Source organism: Silurus meridionalis, chromosome 27, assembly GCF_014805685.1.
Source record: "Silurus meridionalis isolate SWU-2019-XX chromosome 27, ASM1480568v1, whole genome shotgun sequence".
NCBI classification, from domain to species: domain Eukaryota; kingdom Metazoa; phylum Chordata; class Actinopteri; order Siluriformes; family Siluridae; genus Silurus; species Silurus meridionalis.
This window is the reverse complement of record NC_060910.1, coordinates 14,215,216-14,235,824: the sequence shown is the minus strand read 5'-3', so window position 1 is coordinate 14,235,824 and position 20,609 is coordinate 14,215,216. Positions and strand designations below refer to the sequence as shown.

General features: G+C 37.8%; 2 protein-coding genes across 2 annotated transcripts; both read left to right on the top strand.

Annotated features, from left to right (window-relative positions):
- Positions 1-455: 455 nt before the first annotated feature.
- On the top strand, positions 456-15,661 carry cfap77 (cilia and flagella associated protein 77). Its single transcript, XM_046841928.1, has 7 exons — positions 456-670; positions 808-880; positions 7,189-7,288; positions 8,297-8,531; positions 12,175-12,280; positions 12,796-12,897; positions 15,394-15,661. The coding sequence occupies exons 1-7, from the start codon at positions 597-599 to the stop codon at positions 15,514-15,516; spliced, it is 813 nt and encodes a 270-aa protein (XP_046697884.1). The 5' UTR covers positions 456-596; the 3' UTR covers positions 15,517-15,661.
- A 733-nt stretch (positions 15,662-16,394) lies between these two features.
- barhl1a (BarH-like homeobox 1a) lies at positions 16,395-19,983 on the top strand. The gene is made up of 3 exons (XM_046842031.1): positions 16,395-17,281; positions 18,367-18,589; positions 19,127-19,983. Exons 1-3 carry the CDS (start codon positions 16,909-16,911, stop codon positions 19,428-19,430), a joined length of 900 nt encoding a protein of 299 aa, XP_046697987.1. The 5' UTR covers positions 16,395-16,908; the 3' UTR covers positions 19,431-19,983.
- Positions 19,984-20,609: the final 626 nt, after the last annotated feature.

The following is a 20,609-nucleotide window of genomic DNA, read 5'->3' as shown; positions in this document are numbered from 1 at the left end:
ATTATTTTTCTCTGCGATTTTTACTTTTACTGAAAATAAATAATAAACATTGTTGTTATCATATGAATAAATTCATTATTAAATGTTACTCAGAACAACCTCTTAATAAGAATTCATTTTACTTTGCCATGTTACTTGTTGATCAATTTTTCACGTATGCTGTTAATAAATAAGGTTTTTAATGTCACAGAAGATGAATCTAGTAAAAAGTCTAAAATAAAAATGTGTTTTAAAGTACGAAAAAGTCATTAAATTGTTTAAATGATGGTTCTTTAAAATGTTATGTAATTTTTAGACTTAAAATTAAAAAACCCTCAAAATATCTGAATTCACTCTATATCTATTCAATTTTTGTGGCCATCCTAAAGTCAATTATTGTTTTATTAGATTTTTTTTTTTCTTTTAATAAAAAAAAACCCCCACCACCATACGTCATACATCATGCGTCACGTCTCCATGACAACGGGGAAAGGACGCGAAAAGCCTGTGGGGCGAGTTGCAGGTTTCCTTTTCCGACTATTTACAATTTAAATTAGTTTCGTATTTATTTCTGAAAAATTACAACCGAAACAATAGATACAAACTGTATCGAAGATATGGTTTTATCTCCAGAAAGTAATAAAATAAGTGACTACTGCACGTCTCCCGGGTTTGCCACCAGCTCGACCAGGTAACAGTGTTAACTACATGCTGGGTAACTTTACCCTGATATAATTAGTGAAAACAAAAAAGTTAACTTTGCAACATTTTGTTATTTATTTATTTATTTATTTATTTATTTATTTTGCTATCAAAATCTCCGAGCAGGAAGTTGGATATGGACTCTGTACATATCGGAGTTTTCAGAGACTCAATGGCCAACAATCCTCTTTTATTAAAGGTACGTTTTTATCATTTACTCCACGCTTCTGCGAGTAATAATATATACAATATAGATTTATTTATTTCAGATAAAAATCCATCTGCCTTTAGAAATACATTTCTATAATACAAGCAGCAGGTGGCAGTATATTTCTTCAAATCACGCGCCTTAAAATACTCTACATAGAAGGACAAAATGATCGGAAAATCAGATTTTTCCAGCCATATGTGCTTTTCCCTCAAACTCTTTTTCGTTCACTTGAACTAGAAGACCTTATCCTGTTCTAGAATTACAAAGCCCCTGTCCACAAGGTGAGCTCTATAGAGCTCTGACCTCCACCCTACTGAACACCTTTGGGATAAATGTGAATGCTGACTGCACCCCAGGCCTCCTCACCTCAGCTACAGCAGTACATGGTTTTACTGACGTCCTTGTAGCTAAATAAGTACAAATCTCCAAAATCAAGTGAAACATCTTCCCAGAAGAGTGGAGGTTCCTTTAACACCAAATAGAGACTACGTGTGGAATGGGATGTTCAAAAAGCACATATGAATCTCATGGTCAAGTATCCACAAACCTTTGTACTTGTAGTGTCTTCAAATGGTTCTCAAGTTCATCCAGACTGAGAGGCAAAGTGCAATCTACTTGTTTTCCTTAACTTAAAAACACTGTGCACCTCTATGAATTCAATGATTCACCTTTTTTTTTTAGCTCCATTTTTCTTCAAACCTTTTTTATATGCTGCTGCATCTAATTGCATAGCCTTCATTGATTCTTCATCAACTCTTCCAGTGGAGCAGAAGGGAGGATGAAACAAGCCAATTTAATCCCTCATTTCTCCATTCGTTATAAGCATTACTTAAACATAAAGTCCTGACATGGCCAAAAAAAACCCTCACACCCCACCCACCTCCTTTCCATCCGTTTACACTCCTCCAGCCATTCTGGTCTTTGCCTGGTTGCACCCCTCCTCTGCCTCTCACCGTTCTCCAGGGTTATTTGATATGCCCCTTCTGACTGATGCAGAAAATAGGATTACTGTATTTAAATGACTATGATAATGAACCGTGTGCGTGTTGCTATAGTCCCACAAGATCAAGGATTTCTCGTTCGTTACAATTGTGAGCCGTTTTAGCTACAGCTTTTGGCCTTGCTCTGGAACAATAGAGCAGTCATCTGTGAGGATTAAGGCTTTTGTCACTTTGGCATTGCCTGATGTTTCTCTGTTTCTTCTCTCTTGTGACTTGGTTTCGAGGTGTAGTAAGAGCATTCACCATCAGACCTCCAAAGACTATATGTGTTTTGTGATAGAGGTTGGATCCCAACAACAGATTCGCTCCGGTTAAAGGTTGCGGGAACTTCTTCATTACTCGACAAAAAACAGATCTTATAGAGGAATCTATACATAGTTGATTAGAAAGAACACAGATACTGTTAGATTAAAGTAATGGTGGAAAATGATCCAAACAACATCAAGGGTATCAGTTTTGTGACAGTGTCCACTGTTTAAAGTGCTATATAAATAAAATTACATTTTATGCATTGATTTTAGAGAATACAGAATGTTGTGTGCAAAAAGAAATACAAAAACAATTTATTGGCTGAATATGAAATTTTGTTTTATTGTTCATGTACAACACAATGGTATGTTGTTTTTTTTCTATATATTCTTAGTAATGAGCAACCATGGTGAGCAAAACTGAATTAGAATTCATTTGGCTTAATTTACCCAATAAAATTGACAAATCCCGCATGCCTCATAGGTAAGAACTGTAAACATTAAAAAATATTAGCAATGAGGAAACATTACTATAACTTTACTATCTTTATTAATATGTAATATTAGAATGCTTGATCAAATGAAAATTATTTGGGAAAAAAAGACGCTGGGCCATGCTGCCTGGTAGCAAAATATTTCGATCCAAAAATAGGATGTATTGTGACAGGTCAATACTGTAAGAGCATGTTGTGTTTTACATGCATGCTGCTGAGGGATTCCTGGTACAGTGGCAAAGAGCGGTTTATCATAAGTGAAGTTTTGTGTGCTTTAGGCAGTTTTGATGTATGGCTGTCCCACTGGGAAAGGAGGCATATATCACAGTAATATATATCAGTGCTAATGGTTCTCTGGGTGCACAAGAGATGGATTGGACTTGGAAGTTGTATGGAGTAGCATGTGTGTCTAGACCAGAGCTTTGTCTTTATGTCTAAGCAAGCGCATTTTATTTGTTGATAAAATGGTGCTGAACAAAAACTTCTCTTTTTCTCTTCTCTTCTCTTCTCTTCTCTTCTCTTCTCTTCTCTTCTCTTCTCTTCGTCACTTAATTCCCTTTTGATGAGGCATGGCCAATACATCCCATTTTCATGCCGGCGTTCCCTGATGGCCAGTAAATGAGAGACCAGGGGGGCAGCTTCTGTTGTTCCCAGTGACTTGAATGGGACCTGCTGGGTCTAATTCGCAGCCACCTATTCATACTCATTAGCATTAGCTTAAGTACAATGTTCTTTGTATCATGTGTCAGGAGAAAGAAGACGATTTGTGTATCACATCTATACAGTACTTAAACAAAATGTACCGCATCTATCGAAGCACAAATCCAGTATACATCATACACAGCCTGCAAAAAGCTAGAAATTCTATCAGGTTTCTCAATGTGACATGAAGCTTTCTTAGACATAATCAAGTTGAACTTATATTAAGGGCAACTAAAAAATACTGCATATCTTATAAATGCAGAGCACATCAGGAATGTTTTTAGGTTCACAAGCTCACTAACTCTTAGGCCAAACTATTTCATCTTTCATAAAGATGCTGCAGCGATGCACCGGTTCATTATTAATGGTATCCAGCTGGGCCCTGGGTAAGTGCAAACCCAGCGACACAGATACATAAGCACAAAGCCAAATGCATAAACCATAAAGTGCTCACGTAATAAATAACCCCATGCAAATGAGCTGCATAAAGTGACCATTGCCCATGTGCAGTCTATCATAGCTGAGGGAGTGCAGGAGCGTACACGTCACATTGCTTCGGAGACATAATGAGTGTGTACCTGATGAATCAGAGTAATGAGGAAGTAATTAAAGGTACAAGCATATATCATTGTGATTTACCAACTTACCAACAACTAGGGGTGTGTGATGTTCATGTAATTTTAGATTTACCTTTTTTTCCCGTCTATTTTTAGAAATGCCATCAAGCACGTATATACATATAGGCCTAACTCTATAACATATCTTATAGTTATTTTCTAAACCAGTGAAAGTTATTGACAAACATTATGCATTATATACGCATATTTGCTGCATGAGGTAACCCAGACACATGATGCCAATTAGCTGCTTTTCTACTTGGAAGCATCTCATCAATTATGCCCAGAGGTTTAGGATTAGGCACTCATAATATGTGTGTGTGCATGTGTGGGTGTGTGTGTGTGTGTGTGTGTGTGTGTGTGTGTGTGAATGACTTTGGGGGTTGGTGGGCTTGAATAGATTGGAAGGAAGACTTTGAAGACAAAACAAAAACACAGATTGACACTTTGTATCATTATTATAGATGATTATTACTGAAAATCAATATTTGAATGCCTTTTTGCTGGATGTAATAATAGATAAATTGATAAGTTTATAAACACTCTTTAATCTTTGTGCTCATTTCCATGAAGTCTGTAAAAGAGAACCAATGCGAAAACCAATAATCTCCAAACAACGACGAATTCTAATATAACGATAGGATTTATTATTTGTAATGCAGTCCCACTTTCTGAGTGGGAGCTGGAGATTAGTTTTAAGCCTGCTGTGCTCTGGCCAGGCACCAGATGGCGCTGATCTGAATGAGCGCAGACAGATCGGGACGCATTACTCGCCATTATCTTCTAATCATCACCATCGACTCCTCATCTCAGTATGGGACTCGGGAAAGGAAATTCCTGGTGCCTGTCTGTCAGGGAGAAGTCAGACGATATGAGAGGCTTCAGGGGCAATAACCAAATGGATTAAACCAAACTTTGCGGCTGCTGAAACTAGGCACATTTTGGAGACCTTCTTTCCAAAAACCACATAATCTAGACGTTGGCTCGTGGCTCACTGTGTGTTGAATCTTAGGATGATCATCTCTGTTTTCCAGCCTCTTTCTTTTTCTTTCACATTTATTTATTTAGTTAGTTGTTTGTTTATTTAGTGGGTAGCATTGCTTAATCACAGCTCCAGCATCCCCAGGTCGATCCTGAGCTCGGGTTGCTGTCTATGCAGAGTTTTGCTTGTTCTCCTCCATGTGGGATGTGATTTCAAAAAAGCATGCAATAGGCAGATTAACTACACTTAATTGCTCCTCAATGTTAATGAATGTGTGTGTGTGTGTGTGTGTGTGTGTGTGTGTGTGTGTGTGTGTGTGTGTGTTTGTGTGTATACGGAGCTTCATCGTGAATTTACACAATATTTAAAGTGTATTCTCTTGCCCTCCCCCCATAATTAGCAGAATGAACACATGATCCTATGAACACAACCCTGACCAGGCATATACTAGTTGAATGAATGAATGAATGAATGAATGAATGAATGAATGAATGAATAAATAATTGCACGACGTTATGCATGTACAAAGTACTAGTTATTTTTAGACTAAAATACAGTAACATGTTTATCTATAGTTCTAGGTAAAGCATCTAGAGTATATTGCAATTTTGATGTCCCCTGAACTAAAAGACAAATCCTTTTTATTTTATCCAGACGTCTGAGTCTGGGTAACTGTTTGTTTTTAAATGATGTGAATTAAGTGGTTAACTGTTTAAATAATTATAACAAAATTTGATTGATTAATAAGGAAAATAAGCTGATATGTGAAAGTAAATTTGGGCTGGTAATAAAAAGACACACAGCAGTCTGGAGTCCACAAGTGGGATGATTATGACTGTCTAAATGTCTAAATCTTGCTTAGACAGTCACAGATGTCATCTGAAAGAGACAGCCTGTGTAAAGATAGGCCAATATGAGGACCTGAATGTGTGTGTGTGTGTGTGTGTGTGTGTGTGTGTGTGTGTGTGTGTGTGTGTGTGTGTGTGTGTGTGTGTGTGTGTGTTTGTATGTGTCTGTGTGTGAAAGAGAGAGAGAGAGAGAGAGAGAGAGAGAGAAAATTGGAGAGTGATGTGACCATAGACTGCACAGATAAACTCTTAGGGTCAGTGCTAAGCTAAGCTTAACTGAGCCAAATCCTAAAAGCATACACGAGTAAGACTGGGACAAAGGCGTGGCGAAATTAAAACCAGCGAGAGGGAATAGACTGAGGACAGACAGAAGGGGTGTCTTCACTAAGGGATGATTATGTGCCCTATTCTCTGTCCCTTTAAGACTGTGTGAATAATATGCTCCCACTGACCCCACTTGTGGAGCAGTTCCATTCTCCCTTCTTTTTCAGCAGGTCCATGCCTGGTTAATCAAAACACAATAAAGGGACAGATCACCAGTAAATGAGAATATAAAAGGAGCTTTTGCTTAACATAATCCCCCTCCTGATTTGCCTTTTTTGTTGTCCTCTTCTCTTTCAAGGCCTTTATTGGCCCTGAAAGGGACAATAATGTTCGGAGGGGTCCGATTAGCCGTTTTGCGCCAGCAGTCAACACGTTCCTTCAAGCATCTCTAAATGATCCCTTCAAAACAATCTGCAGATTGAAATTGCTGAGAGGATTAAAGGGCTGGTCGAGCACAGCACAGTGGCGCAAACCCACAAAATTGGCCTTTTAAAAGTGAAGAAAGATTGAAATATGTTTCAGCAAAAATGTTAACCAAAGGTTTTGGACAGGTCAGTCTGGGTGTAAATCAGAAAAGGTCTGCAGATCCTGTGGCTTTCGGTCACTACCCACAAGTCACCATTACCTTTATGATGTGCAGGAGGGGTATTCTTAAAACTGCAGATTGGGGATCCTTTGTGGGGGGTCCAGTGATATTTAATCTATTTTCACATATAGAGAGTTAAAATGAAAACAGTGCATTTGAAATTTTTTTATCGTTCAATTCGATTCATATTTAGTTTTTGTAAAACGCTTTTAACCATGAACATTGTCTCAATGCAGCTTTAAAGTGATTACGCAGTTATAAACAAATGTATAAGTTTAGTCCATTTAAGTTTGTTCCTTTTCAGGGTAATCAAAATTCCTTAAGGTTTTTCCACAAGTTCCACAATCATCCTAAACTATTACAGTTTCATCTCGCAGAGCTTTGCTTTACATTGTGCATTATGTAATACATTAGAGAAATATATTGATTTGTCTGTGCATGCGTATGTGTGTCTGTGTGTGTTATATAACTTTTTTACTTCTTACTATTTACAGCCTAAAATTGGGAAGCCTATATCTAGAGGACTGACCTTTCCAGGACCAGATTTTGTTTATGGTATAGTGACCACCCGCCAAGATGGTGGAGTAGCAAAGGGTAAGTGATTAAACTTTTTAAACTTCTGTGGAACAATCAGAACAATTTAATGATGATTCTTATTTACTAAAATGCATATGTAAAGTGAAAATGTTGCAGGCTTTATAGTTATACAGTTCATTTAGTTCCAGAAATAAAATGTATTTCAGGCATATTTGGCAGATTTGATAACAAAAAGGACCTTGTATGTAAAAAATACATATATGTGAATCTTTGTATTCTAATGGCTGATAATTTAGCTTTTTACTAAACTTAGTACAATATATTTGTAATTACCAGTAGACAAAAGACTCTTTTCAAATGTGAAATGTTAAAGAAAAACAGAGAATGGGAATTTTGTTTTTGTGTAGTTTATGTGAAAAAAACTTTCCCTAATTTCCCGAAATAAATCACCAAACCTACATAGAGGCTCATATGAATGAATACTGTGATTGATCTATAAATGTTTTTATTAACTTAAATACATTTCTCAAAGACGCTCGAGACTAATAAGAAAACAATTGAAAGATATGCTGCCTTTATAGTAACCAATCAATATAACTGCATATTTTTGCGAGTTAAAACTTGAAAAGACTTTTGGCCTTAAAGGATGTATTTAGGTCTCTTGTTTGTACAAACAATGTGAAATAATGTTTTAAATACAAAAAAACTTTTTTAGACATGCTTTTAAGTACCCTTTTAAATACTCATAATGCTCAATGCATAATGTAGTTAAATGTCTGAGTGCGCTTAAAAAAGTGACATTGTGACTGTGCTTGTTAATAATAATACTAGGTGAAGCACTACATATATATATTTTGGGGCGGAGCTTTGTATACATGGTTGGAAAAATTAATTGTAATTTTCTTTAACTTCATCTGTATAACTATAGAGATACTAGAGAGATACTAGAGACCATTGTATCCGGTCTGTGACTCCAAAATATGAGTACATTTAACATTATTTATCTGTCATCATGTGTATGGTTATTGCTCGGCTGATCTCTGGCTTGTGTCTCTCTACTCTCAGCACTTTCCAGCTGGCACGCTCCTGTGCAGTCTTTCTCCCACTCTGCTCAGTGCGGGAAGACAGAGAGGGACTTTGTGGCATTGAATCGTGAAGGTGTAAAGTGCGGCCTGGTCACGGCCAAAGAGTTGCAGCAGTATCGTGCTACTCATGATATCAGGCGCCCAGTGGCTACCGAAGTCTTCAAGTATGCTCCAGTGCAAATACCAGAAGGCATCACATTTGGCATTCCTACACGGTAGGTAACTGTGTGTTCTAAAGTTTGATTGTAAATTATTAATCAGTATTTAACTGCGAGCCTGATGTTTTTTCAGAAATACATTTAAATCCTCAGGAATTATGTAGCTACATAACAGGTTTCCGCTGCGTTAAGAAGTGTACTCTATCCTTCTCTTTCATTTCCTTCTATTTCAATGTAAGAATTTATTCTTACATAAAGAGTTTAATGATATTTAGACACTACATGTTTCTGCAGAGTGTACATTTTTTACACACACACTGGTTTTAGGTCAGATCCTGGGTACATGGCTACATGGGCTTGCTCATTAGGGACAAACAATTATAAAGAACAATCAATTCATCTTTTATTACCACAGTATGTGTGTAAAGCAGCATTCAGACAATTTCCAGGTAAAAGTGCTATACAAATAAATAATTAATTAAATTGAATTGAATTACTTATTTACTATGCATGTTATCAGAATCTTTTCTGGAGACCAAAGTTAAATGGGTGTTCATAGTGTGTAACATGCTCCTGGGGGTACCTCCTGAATCGTGAGACTGAAAGAGAGAAGTGGCTTGGGGGACAGTGTGTTTCTGGAAAGAGAAAAGAGAAAAAACAACAGAGGAAAACATGTGACTGAGATTGTGTGCATAGATACACACGGATTGTAGTTAACACACAAACAGGGTTATCACAGCAGCAACCAGAGCGAACGCTGCCTCGAGCTCCCTCTCTCTATAAATCTACCCTTACTTTTTCCTTCTCTAACACATAGGTGTTGCAGCGGAGCTGAATTATTCAAAAATAATAACACACATGAACTCACTCTCTCTCTCTCTCTCTCTCTCTCACACACACACACACACACACACACACACACACACACACACACACACACACACACACACACACACACACACACATTACTCTGTGTCATATTTATTCCACGCTTGATGCATGGGGTGTGAGAGCACCCGGCGTGTGTCTGTTCAGTCTGGAGGAAGGGATGGAGCAATAAAAGATAAGATCATGGCTCCTCAGGGACTTGTTTGGTCCTGTTCTCTATCCATCAAATGCTATTCACCAATGCCAAGGTCAGCCCTAATGATGCAGTGCTACAATGGAAGCAGAGTGTCCCCAGCCATATTTACTTGTGCACTCTACATGTATAATGCAGAATACACACTATGCATGGTGTATGTTCACATGTATAAAACAGAAACATGCACACAAATTTACACACACACACACACACACACACACACACACACACACACACACACACACACACACACACACACACACACACACACTGGGGAAAGTTACTGATATGCTCATTGTAAAATTTAGCTTACCACTGGAGGTTGCACTTTGAATCATTTAAAAACTAGGGCAACATGACGATACATAAATAAAAATCAGGATTATTATACATTCTTGTGAGTATAATCTTCATCACTTTAATTGGCTCCAGTGATAATTAATTCTCTTTTAGTTGTTAAAGATCTAACATATTTTGTCAAAAAAAAAAACATTATTCATCAGATTTAGGCAAATAGAAGAAATAAGAAATTAAGAATAAAAAATGTAATATAAATAAATAATCAGACTGGACATTGTTAGATAACATTGGATAAAAATAACTCAAATAATTTATATATTACTAAAATATCTCTTTATTCTAATTCAAATTAAATTTCTAAATGGTAAGAAATGTTGATGTTATAGTTATAAGAAAAACATGTAACTTATTTTGTTGTTGTTATGGTTAAGACTTATAATTAATTGATTTATAGCTCTTGATAGTGTAAGGACATTATATGTAACTCTGAACATATGGAGTTTTGTTCTTTGGTAACTAAAACTGTATATATACTGTGCCTGCCAAAATTTTGGAAAACACTTAGTCTTTTAGTGTTTTTGAGAGACAAGTGCATAGTCATTTTGTTTATATGCAACAGGTACTAGGTAATTTAAATTATTTGACCAATCAAATACACCGGCCAGGCATGACATTATGTTATTTTAACATTTTGGAGGTGAAGTGCTTAACACTGATTTTTCTTCATCATGGCACCCGTTAGTGGGTGGAATATATTAGGCAGTAAGTTTGTCTTTAAAGTTGATGTGTTGGAATCTGGAAAAATATGCAAGCGTAAGGATTTAAGTGAGGTTGACAAGAGCCAAATTGTGATGGCTAGACGACTGGGTCAAAGCATCTCCAAAACTGCAGCTCTTGTGGGCTGTTTCTGGTCTGCAGTGATCAGTATCTATGAAAAGTGGTCCAAGAAAGGAACAGTGGTGAACCGGCGACAGGGTCATTGCTTGACGGGTCAGGACTGTTTTGAGGGGGACCAATACAATATTAGGCAGGTGGTCATAATGTTGTGCATGATTAGTGGCCATAAATTTATGCCTGGTCGGTGTATATAAATGTACCAACGTTAAACTTTATTTTCACTGTAAAAAAAAAATCCTAACATGAATAACAGCTATACAAACTCTTGATTCTGACAGTTGGTTACCGGTACTTGTTTGTATTTATGATGTTTGGCAGATGCCCTTATCCAGAGCACCTAATAGTTACATTTATACAGCGAAACAGATAAACGTTAAGGGCTTTCTCAAGGCCCAGCAGTGGAGGTCCAGTGACTGGGCAGGCCATTCCATGATAGACAACAATCCAGCCAACTCATTGCTCCGTAAAATTATTCTTACAGAGCTTGAACATATGCTTTGGATCATTGTTGTATGGTGACGTAGGTTCCAACGAGCCACAGTCCAACCTTCCCTACTTCAAAACAACCCCAAACCATTAAGCTTTCCCCTCCATGTTTGACTGTCAGTGTGAGGCAGTCTGCTGACATCTTCTCTTCTGTCCTCCCTCTTACATTAGTTCTTCAGTAGATCTGTCCACAGAACTTTATTACAGTCACTTGCTGTCCAATACCTGTCTTTTACCTAGTTTGTTAAATATAAACAAAAAGAACAGAAACAATAAAAGGCTAGATCTCTGCAACTGTATAAAAGGTGTAGCATAAAAGGAATAGAAAACCTCAAGATGTTGCGAAAAATCATTTCATCATGCTGTCACTGAATATTTTACTAACAGCATGTGCCAGTATGTTTTATTTCTTACATGTTGCTCACTAAAATGTTGAAATAAAACATTTTTAGGAAACACCACTCATAGACACTGAACAATAACATTGGCTAATATATCAGGTATTCATAATATCAAATGTAGAGTCGTGTATCTGTGGAAACTCTGTTTTCTCAGTGTTTCACTGCTAACAAAAAGGTAGCAATAAACAAACACACCCTTCTTAGCCAGTGTTTTGGTGGTATTTTCCATTCGTGGATGAAATGGTGGCCTGGATGGCTTTCTTTGCTGTCTCTGTCCAAAGTCATCAGGATGTTTATCTAGTGCTCACTGAGACATGTGGTGTGTACTAATGATGCAATAAAATGAACAGCAGGAGGTGGAGCCCAGATCGGCATCTTACCAGAGATCATAAGTAAGATATATCACAGGCCCCAATTACTCAGCTGTGGTGTGGTGTGCAATGTCGCTTACGGTTAGATGGGCATAAAGAATAGAGAAAGGACGGAAAGGATGCTGCGATCAACTAAAAGCACATTTATTTATTCTCTACAGGCCTTCCACTCCGATCTCAGCACTGTTGGAGTATAGGTATCGCCAGAGGTGGTTAGAGGAGCAACTGGCCAAAGACAGAGCACTGCTGGAGCACCAGAATAAGAAGGTAAAATCACAGCATATATAATCAGGGTGATGAGCATCTCAAATACAGTAAATTGCTGAACTCTACTCGTCACTCTAAGCAGTGTCATGGTTATTGCATGTTTTTTTCCACTTTATCTACTGTCTCTCTGTGCTGTGGTTCACAGTTTGAGTATATTTTTTATAATTAAACAGTGATTGAACTTGTTTTGATCGCTTCATGAACTCAATGACTTCTATTTTAGAGTTTTACAGTAAATGGAGTAAAAACATATCCACTAACCACTTTTACAGTGTATTTTGTTATTGTAAATACTTTTGAGGACTATACTGTTTTTTTCCCCTCTAATTTTGTATTATATATAGTCTTTTGTGTGGATTCATGCCATAAAATCCCCAGTTGAATTTATTTCTGTGTAGTTGTGCAGAAAATCCAAGGGCATGCATACTTATGCTAGGCACGGCAGTGAGCTATCACATTACATTGCCTGATTTATCAAGTTGTATATCTTTTTTTAACTTATTTCTTTCTCACAGTTTCAACTAACAAGGAATCAGGACACTCGAACCACCCTCCTCCGCAAGAATCGCCCTCTGGAGGAACCACCATCCACATGGAAACTGCCTCGCTTCCAGCAGGTAAGACTTTCAGTGTTAACTCAGCCTTCTCGTTCTCTGAATAGTGATTCAGGAGTCACATATTTCTACATTTACCTTGTATTTAAGGTGTGCTGATCTCTACTAAGTAGGAATATATAAGAAAATTATATATAAGTATTATATATTATTTGAATGGTTTGCCCAGGTAAGCGAGGTGTGTATCAGCAAAGATAATCCTTAGTTTATCTGCTCTTAGTGTTTAATTCATATACACAAGCCTGGATTTGATGGGGGCAAAGACTGGATAAATGCATAATGACTTTATTGTCCGTATGTGTGTGTGTGTGTGTGTGTGTGTGTGTGTGTGTGTGTGTGTTTGACAAGACAGCTTGAGGTCATAGGACGCATGGGAGAAAAATATGAATTGAAAGTAATGATTTCTTACCAGATTCTGTTGCTGTACACACACACACACACACACACACACACACACACACACTCACGCACGTGCACACACACACACACACACACACACACACACACACACACACACACACATCCAGTGGAGTAGTCCAGCTCTCTCACCCTCCCTATCAGCTGCCCGGCTCAAGCCACCAATTAAATCAAAAGTGTTCTTTCTCCATTGGTCTTTTGCGCTGTCGTGCAGCCGATCATCCTGACAGCTCTGGCTGCTGGTGAAGCTTGAAAATCCTCCATTGACAATACCCAGTGCTTCCAATTATGAGGGAATCAGACTCCTGCTGAGCTACCCGGCTCTCGCACACACATGCTAAGGACACACATGCTTACAAAACATACACAGTCCTCCCCCCACCTCCACATACATATGCATGCACACACTAGCTCTTGTCTGCCACCCTACACCTCTATTCTTCCCTTGCTTTCATTTCACCTTCATCCCATCCTGTCTGCATGCATCTTCTCTGAAATTTATCCACACATCCCGTAGCTGGGTGCACGCGGTCTCCCCCGTCCTGTCGTCCAGCCTGAGTCGGCTCTAATGAGTGTGTTGGGGATTGAGGGGTTGGATGGGGTGGGGGGTGGCGGGTATCTTGCATCTTGTTTTCATTGCGCTAAATTCTGCCTTGTATGACAGCTGATGGTGAGGAGGGAACGTTAACCTTATAAAAGATTTACCTCCACTCATTATGGCCTGTCAGCTCGCGCTCTCGATGGCTCGAGGTTCGACGTTTGCATCTCCTGTGTGCAACACTTTTTCTGCTTCCCCCTCCATCATCTGTTTGTTTGTGTTGCAGTTCTCCTTCAAGCCTTTCTCGTTCTGCCTTTGGTGGGACGCTTGTTCTTGTTCTGTAATTCAAAAAAGAAATACACTGAAGTGCCAAACTTGTTTGAGAGAAAACGAGAGGGAGAGAGACGAAGGGATTCCTAGAAAAAAATGCAAGAAACAACAAAACAAGGAAATTATATAAATAAACCGTAGAGATACAGTGACGGTTTTGTCTCCTTTAAACAAGCTGTTCCCTTAGATTTGATAAGAGAGCTTAGTGAAGCAATGTTTGCAGCGTTTGAAGCATCTATCAAGCATTTCAGATGTGTTACAAATATAAGCTTGCTTTTAACATTTAGGAAAACAGAATAATATACTCACGACTGACAAGCAGTTTCCTGTTGCCTCCTTGACAGTGTTCAGGCTGCTTCACTGGAATTAATGTTTGTGAGGAGAATTTGCCACCTTCAACGACTTGTTTATATCATCTTGAATATTTTTTATTAAGAGACTGAATGGCTTCCAAATCAGACAGTTATTATACTAAAGCACAACAATCTCACTGAAAGCAATTACGATTAGCCTATGCGCACTATAGCTTTAAGATTTAATGAGTTGTGTGCTCTGAGACACTTTTGTTGTAAATGGTTATTTCAGTCACTGTAGTGTTCTGGTGCACCCAAGTTATGTGCATTAAATTCTACCTATGGTTGTTTGATATGAATATTCACCGAAGCTCTTGGTCTGTATCTGAAGATTTTATTCACTGTGATTGAATGATTTCTTCATGATTGGCTGATTAAACATGAATAGGTAAGACTTTTCATATTTACAAGGTTAATAAGTGTATGTTTTAGCTCTTCTTCAGCAGAACACAAACCAGAATGACTGCACTTCATCACGTTCTTGTGATGCCCCCCTACACACACACACACACACACACACACACACACACACACACACACACACACACACTCACACTCACACTCACACTCAAACACATTGTACAAAAACATGTTTCAGCCAAGACTTCCCCTGAACCTGTCTGCTATTATAAAAGTAGCAGCCTGCACTATACCTAACATCTACACAGCAAAAAGTTTGTTATTCCCTGACAAGCCAAGAGACTTGTTTTTCCATGAGAATCCTTACTGACAGTCCAATTTAGTGTACCATGTCTAGGACATCCAGACAGCCTGTACAGAAGCATGTTGCACAGACCTCACTGTGCTTTACTGAGTTTATACTCTTGTGTCATGTGATTATTTCTTTTCCACCTCCTGTAGATTGGACCAGCTCTGGACACCTTTCGAGATTCTGAAGCACGAAGGAAGGCCTTGGCTGCACATAACATGGACTCAGTAGCCAGACGGGGGCTGCTGGGACAGGGCACTTACAATGTGGACTGACAGACCAATTCTTATCCATATAATCTGCCAGTTTATCCTTCAGATCAGATTTTATTTTGTCTTACAGCCTGTATATGTAGACAGTATTAGTGATTTCACTTTCATATTGTCAATATAAAATGTAATGTAAGCTTTTGTGAGATGCAATAAATCATACATTTTAAATTGCAGACTCATTTTTTTTTTTGCAGTACTCTCATTTAAAAATGTTATAAGTATATAAATGTTAAAAGTTTTGTAAATACTCTGACTAGGTTATGGTTAGAAATGATCTAGGGTCATACATTTTACTAAATAATTCAAATCCCAAAGAATTTGCGATTATTAATTTTGTTAGTGTGAATATTTTTCAACACTTTTAAAGTTGTGACCCTGCTGTTATGTTTAATAGTTGGTGAATAAATTACATTACTCATAGCCAGGAAAACAAGAAGTACTTTCATTTCAGGAATTAATTTTTTTACTTATCGTTTTTTTTTTTTTTTTTTACTTACAGGTTTCACTTCATGACCAATGAATATGTAGTGAGATATACATTATTTAATTTATAAATTGTACAGTACTTTGCAGGTGTATTTAAAACAGTGCTCAGTCTGTTCGTGCTGAAGGTTATATATATATATATATATATATATATATATATATATATATATATATATATATATATATATATATATATATATATATATATGTGTGTGTGTGTGTGTGTGTGTGTGTGTGTGTGTGTGTGTGTGTGTGTGTGTTTTTAAAGGAAAACTACCCCTCCCTCAACATGTCTATAATCAGTTACCCAACACCCACAGCAAAAAATCAGCCAATCGGGACGTGGCGCTCCGGACACGCGCGTAACGGAGCTCCTTAAACTCATCCTTCTCTAGTGTGATTGGCTGTTTCTCTTTAAGAAAGGATGTCACCGGAGGTCCTGTGAGATCGCTGCCTTCTTGCGCGCTATTACGCTGGTTCACTCACCGCAGAAGTTTGAATGTCCTTCTCTTCACGACTTGCACGGCACTTTTTCCCTGACATATAGACGATTTCGGAGATTTCGGTCGATTTGGCGTATTAGTGGTGCAGTACCTGGTGCCTGTCCATGGTGCTGAAAGCATCATGCTGTTCCGGTTCTGGTTCACACAGATTGGTTTGCACTTGTATTACCGGATCTGAACAATTTAGGAGAAAGTCTTGGGATTTTGGAAAATACTTTTATTTATACTTTTACTACTTTTATCTTTTATCTAAACGATTTCTCAAGAAGAGGATAAATACATCAAGCTCATTCTCGATTAAAGGTCGATCCAGACGCAGGACACTGATTACACGTCACCTGATGCGCAGATGCTCGAGTGAAAGCACTGTTTTTATTCACTCTCTCGTCGCTGTGTTTATTGTACAATGGAAGTGCCAACAAACGGCTCAAGTTTTGGGATCGATTCTTTGCTATCGCACAGACCGCCGAGTCCGCGAGTCTCCACAGCGCGCACTTTAACGGGAGACTGCCGCTCACCGGCGTCCAGCACGCGCTCAGAGATAGACAGTGACTGCTCTTCTCCACCGTCCCCAAGACGAGACTCTGAGCCCGGGTCTCCGTTAGTGATGTCTCAGCCGAGAACAGTGACCTCCTCTTTTTTAATCCGGGACATTCTGGCGGACTGCAGGCCGCTCGCCGCGTGCGCACCTTACACCAACAGCGCAGACTCAGCGCGCGAGACCGAGGACTACACCGACAGACTGCACAGCAACTCATCATCAGACAGTGAATACCGGGGTGAGAGACAAAACCAGACCCGAAAATACTTCAGCATAATGTTTCATCATAATTTTACATTCATTAAACAAAACAACAAAAAAACTACAATTGTAGATGTTTCTCTCCTATTAAATACTCAGTACTTGTGCCATTTCTATTTATTGAACTTGTCTTATTTATCATTCCAAATCAATTCCAAAAATAAATTCGCTTTAAGTGTTTGATATATAAAGCTTTTTGTAATCTTTGTCTTGAAGTAATAAAAAAATATTTATTGTGCATTTTATTTTAGAATGTTTTTTGTAAAATATGTATTATTATTATTATTATTATTATTATTATTATTATTATTATTATTATTATTAGTTGTTGTTGTTGTTTTTATTATAAATGCTCTATAATCGAAACTCGAAACCCCTAAAATCAAAACTTTATTAAAACGGTTACATTTTTATGAAGCACACAATGTAACAATTAAAACGTTTCAGTTTTTCTTTTTGATGTTACATTTTTTTTACATTTTAATTAAATCCTCCAGTGTTTCGTTAAAGTACAGTAAATTATTTATAACCAATTTTTAAAAAGCACCTGTTTTAAATAAACGCATATTAAGCAGTAACACGCAAAACTGCAGCTCAAATAAACTTCAATATAAACACTGAACAATAAACTAAATAATAATTATAGTTCATTTAATTGCGTGTAAATAAATAAAGCATTTCTTATTAATTATAATATAAATTCGTTGAAACAACATGCTTTGTTTAAAATATTACTTTATGGTTTATTTATGTAACTTTTTCCGAAGATATAATGAAATAGGACACTTTTTTAAGTGCAGAAATTTCTGGACTGACTGCAAATTTTGTTTCATAAATCAAAAAATTACAATTCTTTACTCTGTAGACTTTTTGAGCTCCTCATCCTCCTGAAACCCAGTTAAATAGATTATTTTTTGCTTGTCTAATTCTGACTCAAATTTGCACTAATTAATCAGAAAAAAATTAATCAAAAAGTAAAAAAAAATCGAGAGGAATTGAATCTACTTTTATAGAGACTTTCCCCCGAAATGTTAGTTAAACTCATATTTCTCTCTCTCGCAGCTAAAGATGAACCCGAAAGGGAAATCTCCAGCAGCAGAGAGAGTCCGTCCTCACGCCTGAAGAAGCCCCGGAAAGCACGCACGGCCTTCACAGACCACCAGCTCGCGCAGCTCGAGCGCAGCTTTGAGCGTCAGAAGTATCTGAGCGTGCAGGACCGCATGGAGCTCGCGGCGTCTCTCAACCTCACAGACACGCAGGTCAAGACGTGGTATCAGAACCGCAGGTGAGCAACACGTGCAAGTCGTGCATGTAGTCTGCTTCTCAATACAAACCTCTGAGCGGCTCGTTAAAAAAATAAAAAATATTCATATAAATACAAACTATAAATTATAACAATGTACAATTTATTGCAAAAAAACAAAAACAAAAAAAAAACGCATGAAATGAAAATTTCCCTGCTGTAACATTTGTATAAACCGAACTGCCAGGCTACAGAAGGAAGCCACATATTTGGGCATGAATAATAAATTACTGCGTGCGTATGAATAATTAAGCCGCCAAGCTGTAATTACACAATTGCTAGAATGATTAATTATTGATCAGAAAATGGCTCTTTGCTGAGTGATAGACGGGATTAACACATGCTAAACAAAATAAAACTAACGCATGCAAATATAAACATTTATAGTGTTTAAAAGCTCTATAATGGTTTAAAAAAAAGAGTTTATAAGACGAAACTTTATTACTTTTGCGTAAAGAATAAAAGAAACCAACAGGGTTCATATAAAGATTTATTTTTTCCTTTTTTTTAATGATTAAGGACAAAGTGGAAGCGACAGACGGCAGTCGGTTTGGAGCTGCTTGCCGAAGCAGGAAACTATTCTGCTCTTCAGAGGATGTTCCCGTCGCCATATTTCTACCCACAGAGCCTGGTGTCTGGTCTGGACCCTGCAGCGGGACTGTATTTATACAGAGGACCCACAGCGGTACCTCCGGCACTGCAGAGGCCCCTCGTACCCAGAGTTCTGCTGCAGGGTGGAGCTGAGACCCAACTGTCCCCGCATCTGTCCACGCACATGTCCCCGCTCTCTGCCTCCTTACCGAGACCCACACCGCAGCGGTGAACGGATCAGGATCCTCATGAAGGACTACCACGAGCCACAACTGACCAGCAGCAGGACGCGTTTCTTAAAAATCCCCCAGAGGACAAACCTGAGTGCAAAGTTGTGTAAAGTTTTATCGAGACGAAGCCAAATGACTGCTGCTGAAGCCTCGCGCAGCGTGTGGACACAAAAGAGGCTGTAAAGGAGGAATTGAAGGTCCGACAAACCAAAAATGACAGATTTCAGCTGTCTGATGACCAGAAACAACCATTCAAATACTTCAAAATAACAACAAAAACGAACATGCAAGATAGAGGAACGTGAATTGTAAATAATAATAATAACAATAACAATAATAATAATAATAAAGTTTGGACAATCCGTTAACATAACATGCATTTACATACTTTTTTATTTCTCGTAGTACAGTTGCGACCACTTTCCACAAACATCCCTAATTATTATCATCATTATTATTATTATTATTATTATTATTGTTTTTAATTTATTTGAATTTTCGGGGCTGTAAAAATACCCTTAATGGAATAATACTTCGGAAATTGTTTGTCCCTGTGTCGTGGATATCAGTAGTTTATAAACGGTTCTGTTGACGCCAAAACCTTTTTTTTATTTTTTTTTTGTAAAAAAACAAAATATAAATAAAATTATATCGTAATTAATACTCGCGATTCTTCGTGTTGATTGCGAATGTAGTTTTGTGTTTTGTTAATTTCTTCTTTTTAATTGTTACATTGTTTTTATATTTATAAACGGGATTTTTAAGCTTGGTGAATTCCGATTTTTAAAAAAAGAAAAATGGAAATGAAAAGCTTTTCATAACCCAGAAGTCTAATTTTGTCCAATGCTCTTGATTCATTGTCAAAATTCACAAAAACAAACAAACAAAAAAAACCTACCCAGAGGCTCCAAAACACAGACGACATTCAGACCTCTGATAACCGACTTCTGTTCTTACTATTAAATTGTAGTCTGTAAAAATGACATCAGGATTTGAGCACATTACAGTCTGAAGGTGAGTAAATAAGGAAGTGGTGAAGAGGTTTGGGATCAGTTCACTTTTTTCCCGAGTTGCATCAGAGCCGCTGGGAAACAGCTGGTGAGCGGCACCGAGCTGCACTAAAGGCAGGAGCAGCTGGTGAGCGAAACTAAGAGCGCTCCTCCGTGCCAAACACACACACA